Consider the following 24308-nt stretch of genomic DNA (forward strand, 5'->3'; position numbering starts at 1 on the left):
TCTTCTTCATGCATATTTTATTATTCTTGTTATGTGATACAGTGATATAGTGGTAGCCTAGGTAATAGCAACTGTACAAGTAAAACCATACACTGGTACAGTCTGCTTATGAGGGAGTTGTTTATTAACTCTCTGAGCCACCTTTATGCCATAATCAACACAGCCTAATTAAGATTAAAATGGCCGTTAATCTGTCATAACTAATCAGAAACCACTAATTAATAGAGTTATTGATAATGTTAAGCACTGCTATCATTCTTTATACAGTTAATTAAATAATAAATACTTATCATTAACAATGAATACTTTACATCTTCCCCAGATTATCCACCTTTTCAGGTTTTTGTATTCTTCTTTTCAAAAGTTTATATGTACTTACATATAAATACACTATACAACAAATCACCAAGAAATATGGTAAATACATGTACGGAGAAATGATATTCGAATGGCTCAAACGTAGTCTCAACTCTTAAGGTTTCTGAGCAGAAAACATGATGAAAGATTGTTGAACGTTGCTCGTGTAGTTGGTGAGACCGCATGATGTACACAAGTCTGCAATCTCCTCCTCCGTTAAATAGTTATAGCTCTGACGAGCCCTCTGCCACATTAACACCTTCATATCAACACTTGTTTAAGTTTATAACCACCCTTAAGCAGATCCTAGCTGGCTACTTCTAATGAGTCGTCTCTGATGAAAATTCAACTATTTGGATTGCAGAAGCGATTAGGTTTACTTCATTCACGACAGATTTATACGGAACTAGAAAAGAAATGTGGATATTACGCAATTGTTTTGAATTTGAACACACATTCTATGACTAGCATATACAGATCGAAAATTGACAGTTCTGAACCAAATGTAGCATTGATCACATTTGGTAATCATTGATTTAAGTATTACCTCTCTGAGTTGCCGGGGTATCCAGGAAGTAGATGGAGTATACCGCAGAAAAGTGGTTCCGACAAAGACACCACCACTTCGTAATATGCGAGTTATTTCAGCAATCTGAAAATTAAATGAGATATGAGTTGGAAATTAATAAATGCTTTGTTGCATCCAAACACGTCTGCATGGAGTAAAACAATGAAAATTTTATGAGATTCAACAGCTTATGACTTCCAGATGCAACAAATAGGGGTCCACCAGAGATCAGGTGCTACAAGCAAACCACCCAAGAGCTAATTTCATTAATTACACCGAAAATATGTATCCACCATAGGAGCCAAAGACGAGCGCACCAGACTTTGTGGAGTACTATCTTTCTTCTATCGAAAACTGCAGTGTGTTCCATATGAACTAACTCTGCAATGGCACCATATACTATAACAGTGCATTAACAGAAAGCTTGTAATTCCACAAAAGGTGAAATGTTCTACCTAAAGGTTAGATTTCTGATTCCAATCAACCCACATACAGTATCACTAAGATTGGTTCGTTAACCACTACCTGCTCTCCTTCTTCCTTGCTGACAAGGTATGTACTGCTGCTAGCCTGTTCGAACGCTCAGCTAATCTCCTAGCAAGTGCAGTCCGCCATCCAAAACACTCCACACAATACTAAGGGCTTTGCATTAGAATCAAAATTTGTGTCCAAACCCAAGTTGAAGAGCCACTAAGACAACACCCTTGGGTCTGATGTGAGTGATTTCAGAAAGAACAGAAGAACCTTTTCAGGGTCATAAGTAGAGCAATTTTCTATTTTATAACTTCCTGAAATTCTCAAAAGATATCATCCATCTATTTCTCACACAACATGGCACCATAAGGTGCCTACTTCTTTTGGTCACTTGTAAGGAGCCATGGTGTTTACTCACCTCTAAGTTTTACTCGCTATTTCACATTTCATCTCATATTCCTAATTACCAATCAATCCTGATTCAAATGGTTCAAAGATCAATTCCCCATATGGTTTTAGTTCCAGCCAGCAGGTGTAACAAGGCACTTTCTCACAAGTTACCAAAATAGCAGGCGACTAGCGTAAGACAATATGCAGTTCATCCCCTGACTTCACATACTAGAATCTCCAATACCATAAAAGGTACGTAGCCAACACATTTATTTTGACGCACAAAACAAAATTGTTTTGTGGAATCCGAAACAGCAAGGAAAATAAAAATTAATGGAAGAGAGATCCCTAAGCGCTTAGTAACTTGAAGGAGAAGAAAAACACAGGAAACAGAACTCACAGCATTGGAAGGAGAAGGCCAACAATGCAACGCTGCACCGGCGTGGACTGCATCAACTGAACCCGAAGAGAACGGAAGCCTAGCAACATCCGCCCTCACAAGAGCAAGATTACTGCACTTATTCCAGTGAACCGTGAGGATAAACATCTCATTTTACGTATAAAAACCACATAAACATTGATCCCTCAGAAGAGAAAACACAAACTTACGTATCTAAAAGTGTAGGATCTCTCTTAAAAAATTCATAACTCTGCCGAAGCATGTTCTCCGAAAAATCAAGTGCAACAACTCCAGAATATGTCCCGGATTTCGCAAACTTCCTCGAAAACAAGCCGCTCCCACAGCTCACATCCACCAAAACACCGGCTTCCGCGGATTTAAAGTAGTCCTGAGCCATCTTAAACTGCAAACCACATAAAAATCTAAGCTTGCTAAGCAATCCAAAACTCAAAATTAAGCAAGAAAACAAACCCGATTCACCAAAAACCGAGCAGAAAAAGAAACCACATTTACTGATTTACCTCTTCATCGGGACCCGGAAATCCCCTGCGGTTAAAATTCTGGCGCCAACCCCTTTCATACAAGAAGGAAACAAGAGGGCTCCGGAACAACTCGGTCCCGGCCGGTTTTACCTCAACGTACTCCTTCAACCCAGCAGTAACAGTAAGGTCCAAGTAAATGTCTTTGCTCGAATACGACTTGTCGCATTTCCTGCACTTGAACCCCGACCTGTAAATTGCTCGCCTGCACAATTTGCAAACCACAAAACAAAATTGAAACATTTGCGATACCAATTTCAAGCAAAAGACTGAGGCTTTGTGTCGTATTTTTACTCACAGGTTGAGACCCGACGGGCCTTTCCGGATGAGCGGCTCGTAGCATATTGGGCAGGCTAGCAGCTCGAGGTCAACGCCGGAGCTTTGACTTTCCTCGGCGGTCGACCGCCGCTCCTGCAAAATCAGAACTTTAAAATTTAAAGGGAAAGTGGAAGCGTAAATTGGGGAGAGGGGGGATAATGAGGCGGTACCGGTTGGAGAGTGACGGTGGAGGTGGCGCGAATGGGGTGGGAGGAATGGCGGGAGGGGCGGCAGAGATGAGGAGAGCGGAATTGAGAATTGTGATGTAGGGGAGGGTAGTTTATGGATAGAAATGTTTGGTGGAGAGTGGAGGAGGAGGATGTCGTCGCCATTGGAGATTTTGATTCTCTGCTGCTGCTGCTGCAGAAAAAATTTGGCGGAGAAAGTGACACGGAGGCAATAGCCAGAAATTTTTTATTGTGACGGGAACATGAGTGGTACATCATGTGTTTTTATGTAATTCGTCGAAAATTTTATTTTTTAAGTTATTAACTCTTTAACGCACATATCCCACCATTTGTATAATAATATATAATGTACTACCTTGTGTGCTGATCACATTGAAAAATCTCTAGTCAGTTTCAAACAAGTGTGGGTTAGACGTGAGCTCATTTAAAAAATAATAATAATAATGGATTGTTTTATTCACACTTCATACATGGTTGACTATACCCTATGTACTTAATCATCACACATTTACTTTTCAAATTAGAATTTATCTTAATACACTTTACATATTTTTTAATACTACCCTCACGCGTTACATTTTGCACCCCACCCAAAATTGCGAGTTCGTCCCAGAAACTCGTTTTTTCTTCCCAAATTTTTAACTACACATAATAATTCAATGTAATCTCTTGCCTGCTGTATACAAATGTATGAAATAGATTCCTAAGGAAATTACCATTACTTGAAGATAATGGTTGATGATTGTCATTATTAATTCAGGTACATCTTACCTTGAAAAATCTGGTTTTTCTTGTTTCTCAACTACCTGATCTACCCCTTACGTTACAAAAAACACAAGATATCGAGGATTGAGAAGATGTAGTCCTAAAAGGAGTGTATAAGACCTCCCAAATTTGTTGAATATGAGAGGAAACAGAGATTATTTCTTTGCAAAAAACACAAAGAATCCAAAATATCTATGTAGATCCGTCTTAAAATTTATAATTCAATACTTTCAAATTTAAGAATTGGATCAACTAAGAAATAGTGGTTCTTTGTAACAATAGTAGCATTCGAACTTAATCGTAATCTCTATTTTAATTATTTGAGTTACAAGGCTTCTTGCGTGGTCTATAATGACGGCCGCACGCTGTTTGCTACACAGCCGGTTTCCGAGCAGAAAACATGATGAAGGATTGCTGAACTTTGCTCGAGTAGTTGGTGAGACCGCATGATCTACACAAGTCCTCAATCTCTCTCTCCGTTAAATAGCTCTTGGAGCTACTTGACATCTTCTGTTCATCACATATATATTAAACATCTTGATCAGATACGTTAATCATTGAATTAGTGAGAATAAGTTACAGTTGGTAATTAGTATACCTCCCTAAAAGGCTTGAATATCCATGGAGTAGAAGGACTAGAACGCAGAAAAGTCGTTCCCACAAAGATGGCGCCACTGCGTAATATACGAGTGATTTCAGCAACCTAAAAAACAACAAATTAAATATCAGGAATGAGGGACTCCGATTTGTCTGCCAGGACGAATTACTCATCACACGTAAAGAGCCAAGTACTTTCCCGTAATAAATTTAGGATGGAGATCGACTAGTTCCGTATTTACATGACCATGAGAGTTCATGTAAAGTTCTGAATATTGTAACAAAAAAAATTTCGAGTAAACATAAAATGCTAGCTAGCTAGTTGGCCGCCGGCGAGTAACACACTTACGGCGTTGGAAGGAGACGGCCAGCAATGCAATGCAGCGCCGGCGTGGACGGCATCAACGGAACCTGATGCAAATGGAAGCCTAGAAACATCTGCCCTCACTAGACCAAGATTGCTACATATAAATTTGTTCCAATTAATCATGTCTGAGAGTACAAATTTGAAATACATGAGATTTTTATTTTAGGTTGAGCAAGAGCATACGTACGTAGCAAAAAGAGAAGCAGGATCTGCCTTCAGAAAATTGTAACACTGGCGAAGCATACTCTCAGAAAAATCGAGCGCCACAACTCCAGCAAAGGCCCCGGATTTGGCAAATCTTCTGGAAAATAAACCGCTCCCACAGCTTACATCCACAACTACACCACCACTACCGCCACCTTCACCTTGATCAGTAGCGCATTGAAAGTAGTCCATAGCCATTTTAAACTGCGTATGTACGGAGGACATAATTAACAAGTGTATTACAAACACAGTGCATGTAGAGAGTACTCTTATGTATAGCGCGCATTGCGTACCTCTTGATCAGGTCCAGGGAAGCCGCTTTGGCCAAAATACTGACGCCAACCTCTTTCGTACAAGAAGGAAACGAGGCGATATCTGAAGAAGTCAGTCCCGGCTGGATTGGGTGCAATGTACTCACTCAATCCGCCGCTAACAGTAAGATCCAGGTAAATGTCTTTCTCTTTGCTCCTACTACTGCTGTTATACAACTTGTGGCATATCTTGCACTTGAAAGCCGACCTAAATATTGCTTGCCTACAAAAACACAAGCAAATTACAAAATGGTACAGTTACGATGTTAATGAAGTCAGATGGAGAAGTACTACTTACAGGTTGAGACCAGGGGGGCCTTTTCGGATGAGCGGTTCGTAGCACACAGGGCATGCTAACAGCTCAATGCCATCGCCGGAGCTTTGTATTTCGGGTTGGAAAGTAGGTAGGGAGCTTGCATTTCCGGTTTCCGTTGCTTGGTGAAGAGACGAAGAAGCCATCGCCACGAAAAACTAGTACTTCCTGACTTCTTGTTTTTCTTCTTCTAAACCCCAAATATAATGTGTTTCATCAAAATAAAGTTTACGTCGGTGTGGCCATAACCAAAACATGTCAGAATCCTGGACTTTAGGAAATCTGCATTCTACACAAACCCCATGACTGAGAAAGACCTTTCAGTTTACCGAGAACATGGATCGATACATTAAGTGACATAAAATAATTAAATAGATACTTAAAATAAATGTTTAACCAATTATATTTTGTACCACTTCTTTTAAAAAAATATTATAGATACTTAAAATAAATGTTTAACCAATTATATTTTGTACCACTTCTTTTAAAAAAAAAATTATATTTTGTAACACTGGGGGCGTTTGCTTGCCCTCACTAACTCGGACTGGACTGGACTGGACTAGCTATTAGTCCAATATTGTGTTTGTTCCATACTGGGACTAACATTAATGAGACTAAAGGGGACTAGCATGGACAAAACCCTTCACTAAGAGGTCTTAGTGAGACCCCCCCCCAATAACCATGGGACTAGCTAAGACTATCCTCTATTTCTCGTCCTTGTCATGCTCAACGACCACTCCCGACAAACTCCTCGTCATTGCCGGTCACCTGGATCAATCATTAACTTCCCGACTCTCTTTCAGATCCATTTCACAAAAAACTTTCGTATAAAATATACCAAATTGAAGCTGGGAGTGACAAGATTACGATTTTACTTGAATCGATGCCAAAATGTGGTCGAATGTGGCCGGAAAATGGCCTAGAAGTCTCGGCCTGTTTGGGCTTCTTCAAATCCATGACAAATTCGAGCATGCAAAGCTAAGATCTCGGTCCAGGGATGGTGATGAATTTTTTGACGGTGCTAACTTCATCCAATTTAATGAGGGTTGGCCAAAAAATACATCGGGAAACCTGCAACTCGTCGAGAAAATTGGAGCCGTGAGGTTCCGTTCGAACAATGCATAGCTAGAGAGGGAGGGAGGACAGAGAAATAGAGACTGGAATCAATAAGGATTTTGACCAGGAATGAGAAAGAGACATGAATTGAGAGGTCTGAGAGGAAAAAAAGAGGGAGAGGGTGGGACGATGAGAAGAGGAAAAGAGTGGGACGGAAATGGTAGGAAAAGATGGAGAAAAATATAAGATCATAATAAAATATTAATAATTTATATATTAAATAAAATAATATTAGAATTTGTTATTATCCAGCTTCTTGGTCCAATACTGCACCAAACGCTTCACTAAGTTAGTCCAGTTTAGTCTAGTCTAAGCCAGTCCAGCTTAGTCCTTGAAGCTAATCCAGTCCGAGATAGTCCGGCGCAACAAACGCCCCCTTAATGTATTAAGTCGTATTCTCGCACATTAAATTTTTTTTTTTACCGAAAACATGTCTCAATCAACCCTCGGACTTGGGACCAAATCTTCTATCTCTCTAGTTGTGCCATTCGAGGATGAATTATGACACCGCATTCTGCCGCAGCAATTAATATGGAAACTTTTATAGTTACAGGATAGAGAGCATATGCTGAGGCTGGTAGGACGCATGCACCATGGTATTTTCTTTTGTATTTGAAAATAATTTTAATTACTACCTGTTGGACTAAATAAATTAAACGAAAAATCGAAGACATAAAAAATAAGAATTGCAAGAGGATAATATGCGAAAATCATTTTAGAAATGCATATTTGAACTTAAGAAGTTCTTTAGCTTTTGATCCATCACCTTAAAATTACAAGTTTATGTATCTCATTTTTCTTCTAAAAGTGACATTAATGTAGATTATTTAGCTCATTGAGAGTTTTGAGCAATAACAAGTAATTACTATACATGAAGTTTTGAGTTCAATTATCTTTCTAATATTGTTTGTGTCAAAAAGAACACAAAAACAGAACTTAAAGATAAAATCACTCAAATTTACTTGAAAAAACGAAAAGAACAAACAGATTTAGAAAACTAATTAGATGCTTAATTACACAGGAAAATGTTTAAATAACCACCCTCCTTGTCTTGGGTTTCCCTATGGCTCTCTTCAGAAAGCAGTTTTTGATGTAAAGACATTGCTTTCGTTCCCTCCCGTAGATAACCCAGAAGACCTCAAGAGCTGCAGACACCATTGCCAACCCAATTGCAAATCCAGCTGCTGTGCTTTTCCAAACCATGACACTCCCCACTGCTTATATCTCTGAATGCAACCATAACAAACCTGCAGGTTTGTAGATTCGTCGAGAATTTATCGTAGCAGTAGAGACTGTAGCTCACATTTGCTGCAGCTTCCATTTGTCCATACAATGTGGGAGTCAACCAGCTACCGGATTTTGTACAAGTACCAGCCTTTGAAACCTCACAAACATATTTCTTCATACCTGCTTGGAACAAAATTGCTGGTCTTAGGCCCGTTTGGGGAATGTTTTTTTCTAGCAAACTTTTACTCATAAGTGCTTTTGCTAAAATCATTTGGAAGTACTTCCAAAAGCCTTGTGCTGAAAGCAATGCCAAGTTCGACCTTTAACAACTCTGGAACATTCTCACGAGTTAGAAATGAAAGTACTTTCTATAAGAAGCATCAAGAAGCACTTGGACTTAAAATTTAACATGATTCTATTAGAAGTGTTTGCGATAAAAGCACTTATTATCAGACTTGAAAAAGACACAAAGTAACAAGCTGGAAGGTTGCATCCTTGGTACGTAACGCGGCCTCCTGGGCAGCAGCATTAATTGTCTCCACATGGAAGTATATCGTCTAATGCAGTATGAGGTTTAGGGTTCTGAACCCATTCATCCATGGCAACACATGCATCTTCCAGCCGCATTAAGCACCATAGGAAAAAAGTCACATGGAGTACAAGCTGAAAGTTTTCTAAATTAGAAGTGCTTCCTACAAAAGCTGACAAAAGGTACTTACTTGCGGAGGGCAACAAATGCACCGCACAACATTGATGCGAACGTGACAATAATCCACCCAACAATCACCAAGCTGCACACAATGAAATGTTTGAGGACGTTTTTGGCAAGCAAGCAAACGAAGAGCAAAGATTTCAAGGTTAATGATCAGAGCTGCCACAAATTCCTTGTTTTATAGCAGCAAATACATACGTTATAAAATCCAAATAATTTTCCAACTAATTTCAAGAGCTTGTAGATTATATATCTATTTACATGGTATTCAAACCATCTTTTATAGTCTTCGAATTCTTTTTGTCCCATCAGAAAGTGTGGCGACAGAAGCGTCAATTTTTGTTTCGATATTGTCAATTTTTTTCCGAACTTCTGCCGGCAGAAACACAGCCTCAACTCCAATCCGCTTAGCTGCACCGAGATTATGTGACACATTCACGAGGGTCTTTCCGCGTGTCCTCTCACTAGCCAATAACGTCAGAGGTGCGTTTCAGGGAGTTTTTTCTTCTGCAAGAGACCTCCTTGTGCCCCAAGCCACCACCACCCCACCATGCTCTAAGTGCTCTCTCTGATCACCACCCTCCCCTACAATGTCAATGCCAACATGAACACGAACGGAAAGGCAAACACATAAAATATCAAATTATAACACAAAAGGAAGCATTTTCGACAACGAAAAAGGAAACTAATAAAGCAGCTCTGATATAGCACCTATTGTTTGCTAAGTGTGGGAGTTTCCGAAACCGACAGAAACGAAGAGAAAAAGGGAGAGAAAAGGAAGCAACTTTTTTATGTGAAGCCTATCATCTTTTACCACTCAGAGAAAACAGAAAAATGGAAGGAGAAAACAATGAAGATGCCTTTTTTACAGTTTTACTGGAACGACTTATCCATTTACTATGAAAAGATCCCTTCAACAATCCTAAGATTTTTTAACTGCTCTTTTTTACTTCACCTATCACTACTCCCACTACTTGCTGAGTTTACCGCAACACGGAGAGAGAGAGAGAGAGATTGATGAAATTATGTGTTGAACTATTAGTAATCCTTTCATAATTTGACCATAATCAATGGTCAATAAGGCAAGTGTTGTGTGAGCATGACTGAAAAAAACGCGCATGCACAGAGGTTAGTATAAGCGGTTTGCTGTATTTAGATTGTAAAGGGCATTGTTTATTGGACATCTAAAATGTAATAGAATGATAGCTCCAAAATATTACTATCTCCCATGGAGTTTCTGTGGAAGCACAAATGAGTAATGCATATAAAACCTAAAGATTAACTGCCATTATGTACAAAAGAACTCAAGGGTAAAATCACTCGGATGTAAATGGACGAAAACATATTTTTACCCAACTACGTGCACGTTTTTATATGGAAAAACGTTTTAAGCACCCTTGTCTTCGAATTCCCCGGTGGTTCTAGCAGGTGCAAACTTTTTAGTGTACACTCGATGCCTTCGCTCCCTTGCATAGATCACCCAGAAGACCAACGACAACATCACAGCTGCAGATACCATTACTAACCCAATGTAGATCCAGCCACTATGTTTTCGCAGACCAGGACAATTATGCTGATGTATGTCGGTGAATGCATCCCTAACAAATTTGCAGTTTTGCAGATCAACCAAGAATGGACCATATCGATACAGACCGTAACTCACATTTCTAGCAGCTTCCATTTGGCTATAGAAGATCGGAGTCAATCGCCCAACTGTCGTACAGATACCAGTGGCAGAAACCTCGCAGACATAACGCTTCCATACCTGCTTGAGACAGAAATGTGAATCTTAGTACTTTTTGCCGAACTAACACATAGGTCTAGGTCAGCTTGGATGCTTCATTTATCTTACCTGGGTGGCATTTTCCAGTTCCACTTCACCAGGTGCACACGGTCGATCAGAGAGATCGGAATTGAAAGGGTTGCAAAGAAGAGGTAATAGTGGGCCAGACTGATTAAAATATAATGGTCCAGCGCTAGGTGGGTAATTAACATTTGCGACATTGTTGATGACGCGGTTAACCACAGTAACAAGTTGGCGGGTTACATCCTTGGTGCGTGTCGCGGTTTCTTGGGCAGTAGCGTTGTCCACACATGGGAGGATATCATCTAATGCAGTGTGAGATGTGGGATTCTGGACCCACTCATCCATGGAAACACATGAATCTGCAACCACACTATATACATAGGACGAGAAGTTAGAGGAACTGAAAACAGACAAGAAAGCAACACAGCAGAGCAGTCATAAGCCAGACCGAATAACACTCATATCATGAATTTGTTCTTATGAGATAACGAAGATGTAACCCATAAAACCAACATAGGTGTGAGTTAGAAAGTAATATGACGTGATCATAGCCAATTAGTACTTACTTATGGAGAACGAGAAAGACACCGCATAATATGAATGTGCCCGCAACAAGTACCCACCCAACAATCACCAAGCTGCATCAAAGAGATAAGTTTATGTGAACATATGTTTGAGGACTAGGACACAAATGCTTCCAAAATTTGAAGATCTCTATTAAAAAATTAAAAGGAAACAGTTCAACGTATATTTCACTTACAAGTATACAAGGGCTTGCATCCCAAGAACGGAAAATACTGCAAGCAGTAAAAGAAAAAGAAATAAGAATAGTAGTCAAATATTCATAATCCCTGACTCTAATTGTAAAACAAGAAGACTTACAAAATCCGAGGAAGGCCAAAAAGAGCATAAAAGCAGCAAGAATAATGAGAGCCAGTCTCCTGCAAAGTATAACAAGAGACGAACATTATACACAGATTCGTGAGCACAAGTTCCAGAGCTTCTAGAATCTACATACACGCTATCCAAGGCATGTTGTATACGCTTTGAGTTCTTTTCACTTTTATCATCAAGTGTACTGGAAGCAGAGTCGATCTTTGTTATAATATTGTCAATTTTACTCTGAACATCTGAAGGGAGAAATACAGAATCAACCCCAATCCGCTTAGCTGCACCAAGATAACCTGACAAATTTCTGAGGCTTTCAACAGTAGTATCCGCCTGACTCATAACATAATCCAGCGTCTTCGATGTGCTTGTGTGGAACTTTTCCTGACCAGTGTACAGAACAATGCATCCAACACTAGAATGGACCAGGAAAAACATCTAAGGATGTCAGGTCACAGAAAATATATATATAGGCTGTACTTGTCCATTGGTATCAAATGCAAGTTAGTGTGGAGCGAGAGAGAGAGAGAGAGAGAGAGAGAGACTCACATTGCCGCAAGGGTGAACAAAATAAGTAAGATGAGCGACAGAGCATAGCATTTTCTAGAATAGCCATAAGGCTCTCTTGGACAACAGCAGTAACGGAGACAGATAATGAACAGGCTTAGCCCAAAAATCACAAACCAGACAGCAGCAACGACAAAGAAGGGAGCCGCAGTGAAACTAACAGACTACATAAAAATTAATAACCAATGTTACAATATTTGTTGAGATAAAAACAGGTCTGCGAAACAATGAAAATACAAGATACGATAATTAATGCACGGATAACATTTTTGGAAGAGTTCAAGGCCTGCATTAAGGCATGATACCACCAAAGACAACAAAATGATTTATTCGTGTACAACATCTTGACAGAGTTCAAGGCCTGACTTTTTTAAGTAGAAAGAAGTGGTCTTTCTTTGAATGCATCAAAATCTACGGAAAGACAAATTGATACCAAATTGGTTTTAAACCAAACCACAATGTAAGTAAAAAAAAATAATAATAAAAAAAAAATTGATTGTATTAGTTCAAAGAAAAATATGCTAGAATTCATCGTTGGGTGCAAAAAGGGTTTCTGTTCTTCATTTAATTCTAAACGCGGGGAATATGAACTCGGGTGCAGCCGAGGACTTTCAGCTCACGAAATTTACACCCCAGCAGATATAAAAATGGCATTTGCTTGGCAACTCCAAGTCTTTTATCCAATTAAGTTCTTACGGAACATTTAGTTTTAACTTATCCATCCATCACAGCAGCAAAACAGCCCAAAAACAACAGGATTATACCATAATTCATAAATTCAGAAGAAAGAAAAAAACCAAATCACAAAAAAGGCAAAAGTATGAAAATTAATCTAAAGGGTTGAGAGAACTCACAGCCCAGTAATGCTTATTGGTGATATTCCACCCACCGTTGTACTTCTTAAAACTATCAAGCGGGTCCTTCCTGCGCGTCCTGTCCTCAGCCAACACCAAAGACGAGTTCTGGGCAGTTCCGTCTGCAAGCGACCTCCTTGTTTCCCATACGACCGACCCACTAACATCATCATCCCCTCTCCCACCACCTGCAAAAATCACAAAAACAACCCTAAAATTCAATATTCGAAGACCCATTTTCTCACAGAAAGGAAAAAAAAAAAAACCTGTTTTGAAAACGCCATTGTACCTGTGTGAGAGCTTGCTGAAGTGAAAGCAACGAGGAGGCCAAAAGTGAGAAAAATGAGCAAACTTTTAGGTGGGTTTGATCTAAAACCTGGCATTTTTAATTGGGTTTTTGAGTTTTTGGGACGCAGAGGAAGAAAATGTCCAGAAGGGTAGAAAGAAAAGTTTCGGAAATTAGAAGCAGAGCAAAGCCGCGTCCATTTGTGTCCTTGGTTATATCCGTTTGCTTAACTGAAGCGAAAGAAAGAAAGACACAGCGGCGGGCGGGGAGAGATAGAGAGAAAGAGAGAGAGTGGGAGGGAGATCATTTGGGTCCCTCCGATTTTTCAAGGTTTGCAAAGCAAACTCCCACTATGTTCTCTGTCGGTATTTTTTTCATGACGAAAGTGCCCTTTTTATATTTTTCTTTCTCTTTTAGATTTTAATTATTTCATGTGTAGAAAGAATATTGACGTATTTTCAACTTAACTATGACACATTTCTTAACCAAATCTCATTTTACACCTACACTTTATATATTCTCATTTAACTGTCTGCACTTTTTTTTCGTGTTCTGTTTTACCCTGTACTCTATATTGTCTCATTTTAACGTTTGTATTTTTCATCAATGTCTTACTTCACCATCTTCCATCAAATAAGTTAAAAGTGCTGTTAATTGTACTAAAGTGGCTGAACAATTTAGTCTTTTCAATTATGTTGGTTGTTGGCATGTTAGTGGGAGGTGGGTTAAACTCAAACCGTGGTTTAATTTCTCTAGATAAAGAGAAAATATAACAAGAGAAGATTGAAATATAAGAAGATAACGTATAATTTCACGCGAATCAATTTCAATGTTTTCAAATCTTTTTGCAAAGATTTTTAGGGTTCCATAACTTTACCTCTATTGCTCTCCTCTTCTTATTTTTTCTTAATTTGGAGAAATCAAACCAAGTTTTAAATTTAACCCATATCCATGCATTCATGCGTCTTACTAACATTGTTGAAGAGACTAAATTGTCTATGCCACGTTAGTACACGTAATTGCTCTTTCTAACTTATTCGGCAAAATAGCGAAAAGTGAAAATGAGGAAGATGGCAAGTATTAAAGCGAGTCAATATAACATATAGGGGCTAAAGTGAGATTTAGTGAATAATACAAGTCTATAGCTGAAAATATGCTAAGAATATTTTCTAGAATTATTTTAGTTTGCTTTCCTTATTGGCAAAAAAACGTTGCAAATATAATGTATTTGAACTGTTTAAATGGTTGTAAAGTACCAAGAAAAAGTATAATAAAATTAATTTTTCCAAGGTTTTAAATGTGAAATTCGACAATTAAACAATATTATCTGCAAATCTTGATTTACAAGTCACAAGGCTCACAAGTTGTGAGTCACAACTGGCGACTCCTTTTTTTTTTAAAAAAAAAAAGAAAAGATACCCCTAAACTTTATGTAAAAACCAATAAGGTAATAAGGATCTGCTTTTCTTTTAGAACATATTGTTTTTTTTTTTTTTTCATTTTCTTAATATTCCCAATTATAAATTTATAATATGTGTTTTTCGTAACTGTATGATTGATTGTAGCAGAAAATATCTAGTCAATTACTGCTGAAGTTGGTGACCCATTTGTTTGATAAAACAACAGTCGTGATAGAATGATTAGTGAAGAAGAAAATGGACAAAAAGGTCATGAAATGGAGCATGACAGGTGTGTTTGCCTTATTGAAGTTCTAGAAGTTCTATTTTATATATATATATATATATATATATATATAATTTTTTTTTTAAATACAATATTATTTACATTGAAAAGGAGATGTGGATTTAGCCTCACAATAAACTAACAATAATGTGATTCAAATTTTCATTTAGCGACAATCAAATCTAAAATCTCTCACTTATAAGCAAGGTTTTAAAACTCGCTAGGCGCTAGTCGGGCGCCTAGGCGACCTAGGTGGATTTATGTAAATTTATTATATATCTTGTAAATAAGTGTCTATTTACACCTAAAAAAATATACCTGTATGGATAATAAAAGAATGATAAAATGCAAAAATAGAAGTAGAAGAATACACAAATTATATCATTAGTACTTCGATGAATTTGATGGAATCAGATACAAGTTCAAATGATACAAATCTGTAGTACTTTAGGAAAATTTTTCAAAGATGATATGAATTTATAGTGCATTTAAAGAAGAATAAAGGTGCCAAATATATGTTTAGAAATGATTTAATCTTTGAAAACAAAGTATTTGACAAAAAAAAGAAAGGATTTAATCAACAATTTAAAATAATTACATTAAAAAATGGAGGGTGGGAAACCAAGATGCATAGATGTTACATCCCAGCCCCGCCCCCTACCACATCCTAGGCTCGACTCTACCGTAGCATGATATTGTCAGCTTTGGGCCCTGACCACACCCTCACAGTTTTGTTTCTGGGAACTCACACAAGAACTTTCCAATGGGTCACCCATCATGGGAGTGCTCTCGTGCGCTACTTTCTTAACTTCGAAGTTCCCATGGAACCCGAAGCCAGTGAGCTCCCAAAAGTCATCATGTTAGGTAGGGATGTGAATATACATATAAGGATCACTTCCCTGGGCGATGTGGGATCTTACAATCCATCTCTCTTAGGGGCCCGACGTCCTTGTCAGTACACATCCGCCCAGGGATTGGCTCTGATACCAAATTGTTATATCCTACCCCGAGCCCCCACCACATCCCAGGCTCGACTTTACCATAGCACGATATTGTCCGTTTTGGGCCCTGACCACGCCCTCACGGTTTTGTTTCTGGGAACTTACATGAGAACTACCCATTCAAATTGTCACATCCCGACCCGAGGTCCACCACATCCCGGGCCGCTCCACCACTGTAGCATGATATTATCCGCTTTGGCCCCCGACCACGTCCTCACAGTTTTGTTTCTGGGAACTCACACGAGAACTTCTCAGTGGGTCACCCATCATAGGATTGCTCTCACACGCTACTTGCTCAATTTCGGAGTTCCCATGGAACTCGAAGCCAGTGAGCTCCCAAAATGCCTCATGTTAGTATTGTCACATCCCGGCCCGGGCCCCCATCACATCTCGGGCTCAACTCCACCGTAGCACGATATTGTCCGCTTTGGACCCCAACCACGCACTCACAGTTTTGTTTTTGGGAACTCACACGAGAACTTTCCAGTGGGTCACCCATCATAAGATTGCTCTCACGCGCTACTAGCTTAACTTCAGAGTTCCCATGGAACCCGAAGCCAGTGAACTCCCAAAAGGCCTCGTGTTGGTAGGGATGAGAATATACATATAAAGAACACTCCCTGGGCGGCGTGGAATCTTACAATAGAAGGGAGGGAGGGAGGTGGAGCACCATTGTGTTAGTTGTACGCCTGTACCCTCATTTTTTTTTTATAGTTGTACCCTCCTTTATATAGGGTGCATTTTTGCTTACCATCATTTAGTGGGGTGAGTGTATGCTCACCATCCTATTTATCACCATTAGATGAGTTTGAATTTTGAGATTTGTGCTTATCCATTACACGAATCTCGAAATTCAAACTCATCTAATGGTGATAAATAAGATGGTAAACATACACCACACTAAATGGTGGTAAGCAAAAATGCTCTCCCTTTATATATGTATTCAAGCAATTAGGATGCTAGGTGTCCCATTTTAATAATAGTTTAAAATATATTAAATATGAAAAAAGTGAGACATGATAGTGGTCACGTAGGTGAGCATTAAAGAGAGAGAAACTCAATTTTCTCTCTTCTTCTTCTTCCTCTCGTCTTCCTTGCTAGAATTCAAAACCCAAAACATAGACTGTGCAGATGTGCTATGCATTCCTCCTTCCTCATTTTGAAAACAAAAAAAGGCAGTGAAACACCAAGACCGCCTAGGCTATCCAGTCGCCTGCCTAGGATGCCCAAGCGTCGCCCGGACCACCTCTACGCCCGCCTAATCCCTTCCCCAATTTTCCTCCCGACTATAGGTTAATTGCAGAGGCTAACCACCGCCTAGGCCGATTTTTAGAACACTGCTTATAAATGAATAACAATATTACTAAACCGTAGTACTAAGTGACATTTTCTTATATATTTTAAAATAGAATCACTTATTGTTTTTGTCATGGTAGTTCATTATTTTGGGGTTCGGAAAGACTTATAGAGACATTTTAGCCCTATTTGGGCACTATTGTGTCAGTCACCAGAGTTATGAATCAAACTCAGGATATGCCGTGTGAATATGACCTAAAATTCGTCTCCAACTGCTGAATTACCCTGTGATGATTTTTGAAAGTTCTATAGCAAGCAAAAGTTTGTAGTTCAGTTATTGATATTCACCGACGACCGTTGAACTAAGGTTTCGAGTTTAGTTTCTAATCCTTCAAGGTTGTTTTTATAACAAAAATATTTTTTCATAAAGTATTAAGTAGTTAGTCAACGTTGTTAATAGTAATGATTATAAATAGTCCTTTCTAGCACATGGAGAGGGCATAATTGCTATTAAACTTGAACGTGGATCATCAGAAACAATTGATAATTAGAATTGAAAACGGTTCATAAAATATATATATATATAGAGCCATAAATTTATTAAAAATTATAAAAATAAAAGATGAAGAAAATAATTCGAAAACGTGATTGGAATGCGGATTGTATGATATATTATAAAATTTAAAAAACAAACAAGAAATAGGCAAACATTCAAGATGAATGAATTGTGGTCAAGAAATGACGGACTTGTATAATTACCTGTTTTGTCATCGAATCCATAACAAGTAGTGGTCAAATTGGGTGAAGGCCAAAATTATTCATAATACATGTTTATTATAATTTACTAAAAAGAATAATTAAATTTAAGTATAAAGCATTGTACATACTGTCTTAATTAAATAACTTAATTCACGTTTATGTCAGACACACTATCTTAATCAGTTGACCTAGATTACGCATGTATATATCATTATGATCATGATCAATAGGAGTAGCTTGGAAGCAAAAAGTTGGATAGTATGGACTATGGAGTAATTTGAAGAGTTGTTTTAAACAATTATGTGCAAAGAAAATAGTTTATTATTTTTGTGTAAATGGCATGCATAGTAATATAAAGATTTATGAGGGTGAGGTGTACACATTGCATCATATTCATATCACTACACGTCTTCCTTTGAAATCATCAAGCAATGGAACTTTGTATCCTAATTCTCAACCTTATGTGGCAGCACACCACAACACCAACATTAATATACAATGTGACAGGCCAGCTATATTGTTCAAAGGATTAAATCCCTTTATTTAATAAATATTTTAAAATTAAGATGAAATTGAACCAAATAATTTTTTTTTAATATATCGTTTATGTTGACAAAACCAAACTGAAAAGCAATATCTCAGTTGTTGTTTTCATATGGATGGATTGATAATTTGCATCGTTCCAAGTGGCTAGAAGAAGGCAAAGCTCGAATCATATGTATGCATCTCACAACTCATGTAACGTTTAGGGTTTAAAATTTTAAAGTCGTATGAGAATGACGGGTTGAAATATTATTTTACATTTCATCACATTTTACCAACCAAACTCCATGTGGCTCCATGCAGTTGTGTAAATTTCTTGACCTTCCATATAGTTATTGCCTCCATTAAGTATTGTTCGAGGCTCCCCCACCCAATTCTTCCCCTCCCCCCTCTAAATCCGTTAGCTATTGACAAATAATAATAATAATAATAATAATAATAATAATAATAATAAGAGAAAATTATAGCAATGATCTTTCTATTTTAATTCAATTGAAGTGTTGGTTCTTCAAGTAAAAATATGTGTCTATTGGTCTCTTAACTCATCAAAATGTGCAACTATGATAATTTTCGTCAATTTAGTCAGAACTTCCTTCAAAATGAGTCATGATGGAAAGATTATTGTAAAATTGGGTTAAAGTTTAGCGACCATTGCTCTAATTGAGCTAAAATGAAGGGATGATTTGAGTTAAAGTTGAAGAATCATTGCTATAATTTTCTCATTTGATTTTTCATATTTGCCCCTCAATTCAGCCTCGCGCACATTACGCCTAACTCATTTTGACGAAAGCTTTAATGAAGTTCACGAAAATGATCATAGCTGCACGTTTTGATGAGTTAAAGGACCAATGTTCATAGATTTTTAATTCAGGGATCATTGCTCCAATTCAGTTAAAGTTGAGTAGCTATTGTTACAATTTCCTCTAATAATAATAATAGTATCTCATCATGGGCTTCTAATTTCGGGTGGCACTTCATCGTGGGCTCAAAAACACCAACAAAAACCAGATCGATGAACTTTAAATTGACCCAACCCAAGAAATCCATCGGGAGCAAACTTGCAATAGGTCCGAGATGCATGGAATAAAAACCCACAAGAGGATATGAGCATTCAAAACACAAGGCCACAAGAAACCGTATTAACTGTCAAGGGACCATATCAGTTCACACTCTGCAGCAATGGCTGCAATCTTCCAAACTCTGCTTCCCCTTTGTTCTTCAAGACAGACCATATTATCCTCTCCTCCTCCATGGATCCCCATCAAACCAATCTCAGATTCCATGGCCTCTTTGGCCATTTCACAGTTCAATAGGCAGCAGGGACAAGTGGCAGTCTCAGTTGCCTTCAACCCATCTGGGAATTTCGACATCTCTTTATATGATGAAGAAGAAGGTATGACCTTTCTTAATTTGGTTTCTCTGGTTATCTTTCCATCCCTTCATCTTTTCCTAGTAATTTTTGTTTGACGCTAATAATCCCCTACTCTTTCAAATGAGTAATTTTTCGGTGTGACAGTCACACTGTAACAATTATAACCCGTCTATATATTTACTTATATTACAATTTGTGGTTGACAGACACATCTAGTAAAGTTGAGCCTCCGATGCCGCCAAGTGAAGGCCGATTTGAAATAGTTATTGACAATGACGTAATTCGATGTCTTGATTTATCCCCGTTTCATACTGCAACTGGGATTACCATTCCTTCATCAGGTAATTAATTAGTCAATTAAGCATCAGTTTACCAAAGTTAAATTTCATGATTAAGTTTTATGCAAACCCTAATGTTGTTGTAATTAGCCAAGCCAAAAGAGTTTCTTGAACGTACAATCGGCTTTACCATCAACTACACAAGAGAAGATCCACGTGATCCTCGAGAACTATCCGAATTCCCTGACATAAGGCTCTGGTTTCTGAGACTTGATGCCGCTTATCCCTGGTTGCCCGTCCTCTTGGATTGGCGTGCCGGAGAACTAGCTCGTTATGCTGCTATGTTGGTTCCACACCAGGTATGATAATCTAGGGACCTTTTATTAGCGCTCTGAGCAGTGCAGGATGACTATTTTTTAGCGCCAATGTAATTTGTTACAATGCCATTGTGTCAAAGTTGGGGAATGAGAGGCTTGCTTAATGGCCTGGCTATTAATTTCTTATCTTTTCAGATGAACATGAGGATGGGAGTTGTCTTCAACCCCGAGGCTCTCGAGTTGTTCGTAATGCAGAAGGTTTTTGTTGTGTACTCATGGTTGAAGGAACATGACATTCCGAAGCCTAGATTGAAGACTAGTGACATGGCTAGGATGCTAGGGTTTGGAATTGGGGACGAACTTTATGACTTGATCGACAAGCATCCACTGAAAACATCATAAAACGAGCCTAAAGTCTCAACTTAGTGTTCCCCCAATGTCATACAGGGTAGATTAAGAACGTGGCAAGCCGTTGATGCCAGTCTAATTTACTGTCACGAGGAGCTGCTCCCCAATCGTTTGGTGGCGACAGTAAATCAATGTCAGAGAGAAGCTGCTACTACAACCAGGATGATTTTGTTAGAGCTGTTTTTCTCTGACTTCCAACTTTTGATACAGGTTTGATTTACTGTACTTCGTAGAATAGTAATTGTAAAACATTCTGTTTCTATTCATCTTGTTTGATATAATATCTTGCATAGACATACATTTCGTACATAAAGTTCCAATACGTGCGTAAGAGATTTTTTTTTAGTATCATACATTTCGATATTCTTGTTGTTTTTTTATACACGATCTGTACATTTACCATAAAAATGAAACTAAATTAAACTAGCCTTGTAAAATTGAGAAATCACCAAATTCTTCAACTTCATAAGACTTAATTAGTTTACGGACTTTGAATGTGAGAAAACGAGGGAAGAGTAGTACTTATACCGGGAGATTTGCACATAGGACACACATTTTTATACCCTAGCCATTGCTTAATGCACGAAATGTGGAAGCCGTGTCCGCAGTCCAATGTTCCTAGCTCATCCTCTTCTACAAAATCCTCCTGGCAGATGCTGCAGAAGTCTTTCTGAGTATTTTCTTCTGTAAACACAAAGTAATGGCTGCGTTTGAGAGACGTGACCGCTACTTCCTCAGATAATCCTGTGCTGACATACCCTATACGATCTTCTAAAGCCAATAGTTCCTACAGATGCCAAGAGAGATTATGACAACAGCAATACTAATTAAACCATTGACGATCACGATAGTTAAGAAACAAAGAAAGTTCCGATGTGAGAGTATACCTCATATGACATGTTATCCACATCGGGCCACATTGCTCCAGAACGATTGTGCATTTCAATAGAGAAGTGCAGAGGTCGTTGGAAAATAGCTTCAGCGTTCTACTCATGTACGTATTTACGAGGAAAGCAATCAAATGATAATGATACAAGGCATGTCACAGCAGATTGATATAATGGTTATGCAGGGCTTACCATACTGAAGTTTACTCCGCGGCTGGCTGTTACAACAAAAAATGAAGTCGGACCTTCTAACAAGCTATCGGGTGGCCTGTGCATGTATAGAGTCGACTCCATGAGAAGTTGCCTCCACAGATCCATTCGGGTCTCATTTTGGAACCAGTTATCATCAGAAGCCGCAGAAGCCTGACCTAATAGAAATGTAGAATCTACGCGACTTACGTGGGGAGGCCATAAAGATCGAAAAAAATTGTTAGGCATCCCAAAAAGACGTTGAAAAAGATAGAACTGGCGAAGAAGAGGAGCGGATCCGAGAATCAAAGTGGTGCAAGTGCCAGAATTGAACTCATCATTCTGTGAACCTGGAAAATTAGTATTAGCTCTTCCAATTTGGTTAAGTATTGTATGAGATAAGTTGAGGTTTGGAGTGTTGGCAATGCAACTTGTTATTCTCCTTGCGATGGTTGCTGAAAGCGGATCATGTGAGCTCCCTTGAACAATTAGGCTCGCCGGTCTTAAAGCTTGTTGTGATCCTCGCAGCGAGGACGAAGATGTCTGAGAAGATGCAAAAGAACTTGCAAGTTTGAAAATTGTGTAACTTTGAAACCGAGGCCTATTGCTTGTTTCACAAGAAATCACATCACGAATTAAAAATGTAAAAAGAAAACTTACAAGAAGAGATAAAAAGTGTGTGTTAATATTCACCCTCTCTGCAGATTCAAAATTGGCAAGTAAACCAGCATCTTCCCCCATCCTTTTACCACAGTCACATTTCTCTGCAATTGAGCACCAACATCTTCTGCGAATATAAGAAATTACGCGTTTGATTTCGCAGACAATCGAGTATTAAGATTTGACAACAAAAGAGGACGAGAAACGATGCAAACTTAATTTTGTTCTGCTAATTAACTTACGTTGGTTCTTGAGGAGGATTAGCATTAGAACAAGTTGCATGCATCATTAGAACGAGAGGAGATAAACTGAAAGAATTAATCAAAGCAACTATGATTAACACCTAATTATATGATTAAGACTAAAGATTAGTGCAGGAAATGAGAGCCAGAGAGATTAAATAGTGAATGGAAATGAGAGAGGAGGAAATTAGGTTGTGAATTTTGGGGTGGCTCAGCGGTTATGGTGGCGGGATTTGTAACGGAAAAATCACCAACCACCAACTGTAAGGTGCTTGAGATATAAATTTGGGTGGAGTCTCTGGAGACGCTTTTACATCAAATAACAGGGGAAGCGGGGGCTCAATAAAGAGGACTTGATTGGACTACGAGTCTTGAAAACGCTAGGCCCAACATGTAATTTTTTTAAATATAAAAATTAAATTAGATGTGCAAAGCGATTTTTTGACACTTTTGTCAATAAAATCTCGCCACAACTTTTATGCTTCAAAATTAATTGTCAAATTTTATATTTTTTCAACTTGTTTGATAGTTGTTAAACTATATTATTGTAATGTAAATATATATAAACACATCATATTCAATTATTTGAGGCAAATTAGCTAGGGAAATCCGTTATCTCTTTCATTACATGGAGAGTACTTTCAGTGTATCAGAAATATAAACCAGCACACAATGTGCCATGATACAAGTGGAGGGACACTTAAAAAAACAAAATCTTCTAATTGTTTTATGACACATAATGTACCAACTCGTATTCCAAGAACGCTAGAAAATATTTCCATATAATGAATAAGATAAACAAATACTTATAAACAACTGATTATACAATACAAATTAAGACATTTTTTTTTCTATGAGAGGTAGAGACTCACAATCGTGGATGCGCGCAGACTGTGTAGTATGAACCCTACTTGGTTGCAGGGAGTCGACCAATCGTCTCCATTGTCACATGCACAGCTCTTATTTTTTTCAACAATTCATGTCGATGAATTAGTACATATTATCTCAACAGCAGTCTTCTTCTTCTCCGACCAGTCATGCAGGAAAAGACTAATAGTAGCTAGCTAGTATTGTCTATCAATAACGTCGGTGTTGCACCGTCAAAGGCCAATCTGTGTCAAGGACTCAAGTATGTGGAGTGGCCCCAAGTGTCCCCAACTGGTTGACTATACTATTACGTAGTTGAAGTAAGATCTGTGTATAATTTTAATCTTGAACTCCAAGGTTAGTTTATATTATGTTTATTTAAAATTATATAACAAAATATTCAAACTCAAGTGTAGATGGATAAATTTCGTGTTTATTCACCATCAACAGTGAATGATTGTAACACAGCCTTTTATGGAAGGCTCGGGAGGAAGCTGAAGCTTCTTTGCGAAAATAATTTCGTTTAGATGAGCTACGTGTTCGTTCATCATTAGCAAT

At 38.2% G+C, this 24308-nt stretch overlaps 5 protein-coding genes across 10 annotated transcripts; 1 reads left to right on the forward strand and 4 right to left on the reverse strand.

The window, feature by feature from the left end:
- Nucleotides 1–271: 271 nt before the first annotated feature.
- On the reverse strand, nucleotides 272–3413 carry LOC137716566 (putative methyltransferase At2g41040, chloroplastic). 4 transcript variants are annotated; one of them, XM_088685252.1, is made up of 7 exons: nucleotides 3217–3413; nucleotides 3027–3136; nucleotides 2711–2933; nucleotides 2399–2592; nucleotides 2190–2301; nucleotides 905–1009; nucleotides 272–616 (listed from the first exon to the last, which is right to left on the reverse strand). In XM_088685252.1, the coding sequence occupies exons 1-7, from the start codon at nucleotides 3376–3378 to the stop codon at nucleotides 473–475; spliced, it is 1050 nt and encodes a 349-aa protein (XP_088541378.1). In that variant the 5' UTR covers nucleotides 3379–3413; the 3' UTR covers nucleotides 272–472. The 4 variants fall into 4 exon arrangements, with proteins under 4 accessions (XP_088541378.1, XP_068312124.1, XP_088541377.1 ...); XM_068456023.1 differs by having other exon boundaries at nucleotides 272–601; nucleotides 3027–3139; XM_088685251.1 differs by having other exon boundaries at nucleotides 3027–3139.
- A 725-nt stretch (nucleotides 3414–4138) lies between these two features.
- LOC137728780 (putative methyltransferase At2g41040, chloroplastic) lies at nucleotides 4139–5961 on the reverse strand. 2 transcript variants are annotated; one of them, XM_088686551.1, is made up of 6 exons: nucleotides 5777–5961; nucleotides 5461–5701; nucleotides 5151–5371; nucleotides 4946–5057; nucleotides 4598–4702; nucleotides 4139–4506 (listed from the first exon to the last, which is right to left on the reverse strand). In XM_088686551.1, exons 1-6 carry the CDS (start codon nucleotides 5935–5937, stop codon nucleotides 4372–4374), a joined length of 975 nt encoding a protein of 324 aa, XP_088542677.1. In that variant the 5' UTR covers nucleotides 5938–5961; the 3' UTR covers nucleotides 4139–4371. The 2 variants fall into 2 exon arrangements, with proteins under 2 accessions (XP_088542677.1, XP_068323648.1); XM_068467547.2 differs by having other exon boundaries at nucleotides 4139–4509.
- A 4014-nt stretch (nucleotides 5962–9975) lies between these two features.
- Nucleotides 9976–13639, reverse strand: LOC137744187 (uncharacterized). Its single transcript, XM_068484053.2, has 9 exons — nucleotides 13252–13639; nucleotides 12963–13150; nucleotides 12091–12272; nucleotides 11672–11956; nucleotides 11536–11594; nucleotides 11414–11450; nucleotides 11220–11291; nucleotides 10699–11023; nucleotides 9976–10611 (listed from the first exon to the last, which is right to left on the reverse strand). Exons 1-9 carry the CDS (start codon nucleotides 13343–13345, stop codon nucleotides 10234–10236), a joined length of 1620 nt encoding a protein of 539 aa, XP_068340154.1. The 5' UTR covers nucleotides 13346–13639; the 3' UTR covers nucleotides 9976–10233.
- A 6021-nt stretch (nucleotides 13640–19660) lies between these two features.
- On the forward strand, nucleotides 19661–21218 carry LOC137715382 (protein CHLORORESPIRATORY REDUCTION 6, chloroplastic). The gene is made up of 4 exons (XM_068454691.2): nucleotides 19661–19923; nucleotides 20109–20243; nucleotides 20331–20539; nucleotides 20693–21218. The coding sequence occupies exons 1-4, from the start codon at nucleotides 19710–19712 to the stop codon at nucleotides 20897–20899; spliced, it is 765 nt and encodes a 254-aa protein (XP_068310792.2). The 5' UTR covers nucleotides 19661–19709; the 3' UTR covers nucleotides 20900–21218.
- On the reverse strand, nucleotides 21144–23091 carry LOC137715372 (uncharacterized). 2 transcript variants are annotated; one of them, XM_068454679.2, is made up of 5 exons: nucleotides 22884–23091; nucleotides 22642–22768; nucleotides 21985–22524; nucleotides 21793–21891; nucleotides 21144–21692 (listed from the first exon to the last, which is right to left on the reverse strand). In XM_068454679.2, exons 1-5 carry the CDS (start codon nucleotides 22928–22930, stop codon nucleotides 21387–21389), a joined length of 1119 nt encoding a protein of 372 aa, XP_068310780.2. In that variant the 5' UTR covers nucleotides 22931–23091; the 3' UTR covers nucleotides 21144–21386. The 2 variants fall into 2 exon arrangements, with proteins under 2 accessions (XP_068310780.2, XP_088541272.1); XM_088685146.1 differs by having other exon boundaries at nucleotides 22642–22765; nucleotides 22884–23027.
- Nucleotides 23092–24308: the final 1217 nt, after the last annotated feature.

This window comes from Pyrus communis, chromosome 15 (genome assembly GCF_041283825.1).
Source record: "Pyrus communis isolate YQ-2024b chromosome 15, ASM4128382v1, whole genome shotgun sequence".
Taxonomy (NCBI): Eukaryota; Viridiplantae; Streptophyta; class Magnoliopsida; order Rosales; family Rosaceae; genus Pyrus; species Pyrus communis.

Excerpts from the sequence above, each read along its gene's own strand:
- LOC137715382 (XM_068454691.2), top strand. The coding sequence starts at position 19,710 with ATGGCTGCAATCTTCCAAACTCTGCTTCCCCTTTGTTCTTCAAGACAG. Across the intron at positions 19,924-20,108 it reads TTTATATGATGAAGAAGAAG|ACACATCTAGTAAAGTTGAG; the intron begins GTATGACCTTTC and ends TGTGGTTGACAG. Across the intron at positions 20,540-20,692 it reads CTATGTTGGTTCCACACCAG|ATGAACATGAGGATGGGAGT; the intron begins GTATGATAATCT and ends TTATCTTTTCAG.
- LOC137715372 (XM_068454679.2), bottom strand. The coding sequence starts at position 22,930 with ATGATGCATGCAACTTGTTCTAATGCTAATCCTCCTCAAGAACCAAC. Across the intron at positions 22,769-22,883 it reads AATCCTCCTCAAGAACCAAC|AAGATGTTGGTGCTCAATTG; the intron begins GTAAGTTAATTA and ends TTATATTCGCAG. Across the intron at positions 21,892-21,984 it reads GCGGAGTAAACTTCAGTATG|AACGCTGAAGCTATTTTCCA; the intron begins GTAAGCCCTGCA and ends GTACATGAGTAG.
- LOC137716566 (XM_088685251.1), bottom strand. The coding sequence starts at position 3,378 with ATGGCGACGACATCCTCCTCCTCCACTCTCCACCAAACATTTCTATCC. Across the intron at positions 2,934-3,026 it reads GGCCCGTCGGGTCTCAACCT|GCGAGCAATTTACAGGTCGG; the intron begins GTGAGTAAAAAT and ends CAAATTGTGCAG. Across the intron at positions 1,010-2,189 it reads GGCCTTCTCCTTCCAATGCT|ATTGCTGAAATAACTCGCAT; the intron begins GTGAGTTCTGTT and ends TTTAATTTTCAG.
- LOC137744187 (XM_068484053.2), bottom strand. The coding sequence starts at position 13,345 with ATGCCAGGTTTTAGATCAAACCCACCTAAAAGTTTGCTCATTTTTCTC. Across the intron at positions 11,595-11,671 it reads CAACATGCCTTGGATAGCGT|GAGACTGGCTCTCATTATTC; the intron begins GTATGTAGATTC and ends TATACTTTGCAG. Across the intron at positions 11,451-11,535 it reads TTTGGCCTTCCTCGGATTTT|TATTTTCCGTTCTTGGGATG; the intron begins GTAAGTCTTCTT and ends TACTGCTTGCAG.
- LOC137728780 (XM_068467547.2), bottom strand. The coding sequence starts at position 5,937 with ATGGCTTCTTCGTCTCTTCACCAAGCAACGGAAACCGGAAATGCAAGC. Across the intron at positions 5,702-5,776 it reads GGCCCCCCTGGTCTCAACCT|GCAAGCAATATTTAGGTCGG; the intron begins GTAAGTAGTACT and ends GTGTTTTTGTAG. Across the intron at positions 5,058-5,150 it reads CCTGCTTCTCTTTTTGCTAC|CAATCTTGGTCTAGTGAGGG; the intron begins GTACGTATGCTC and ends ATTTATATGTAG.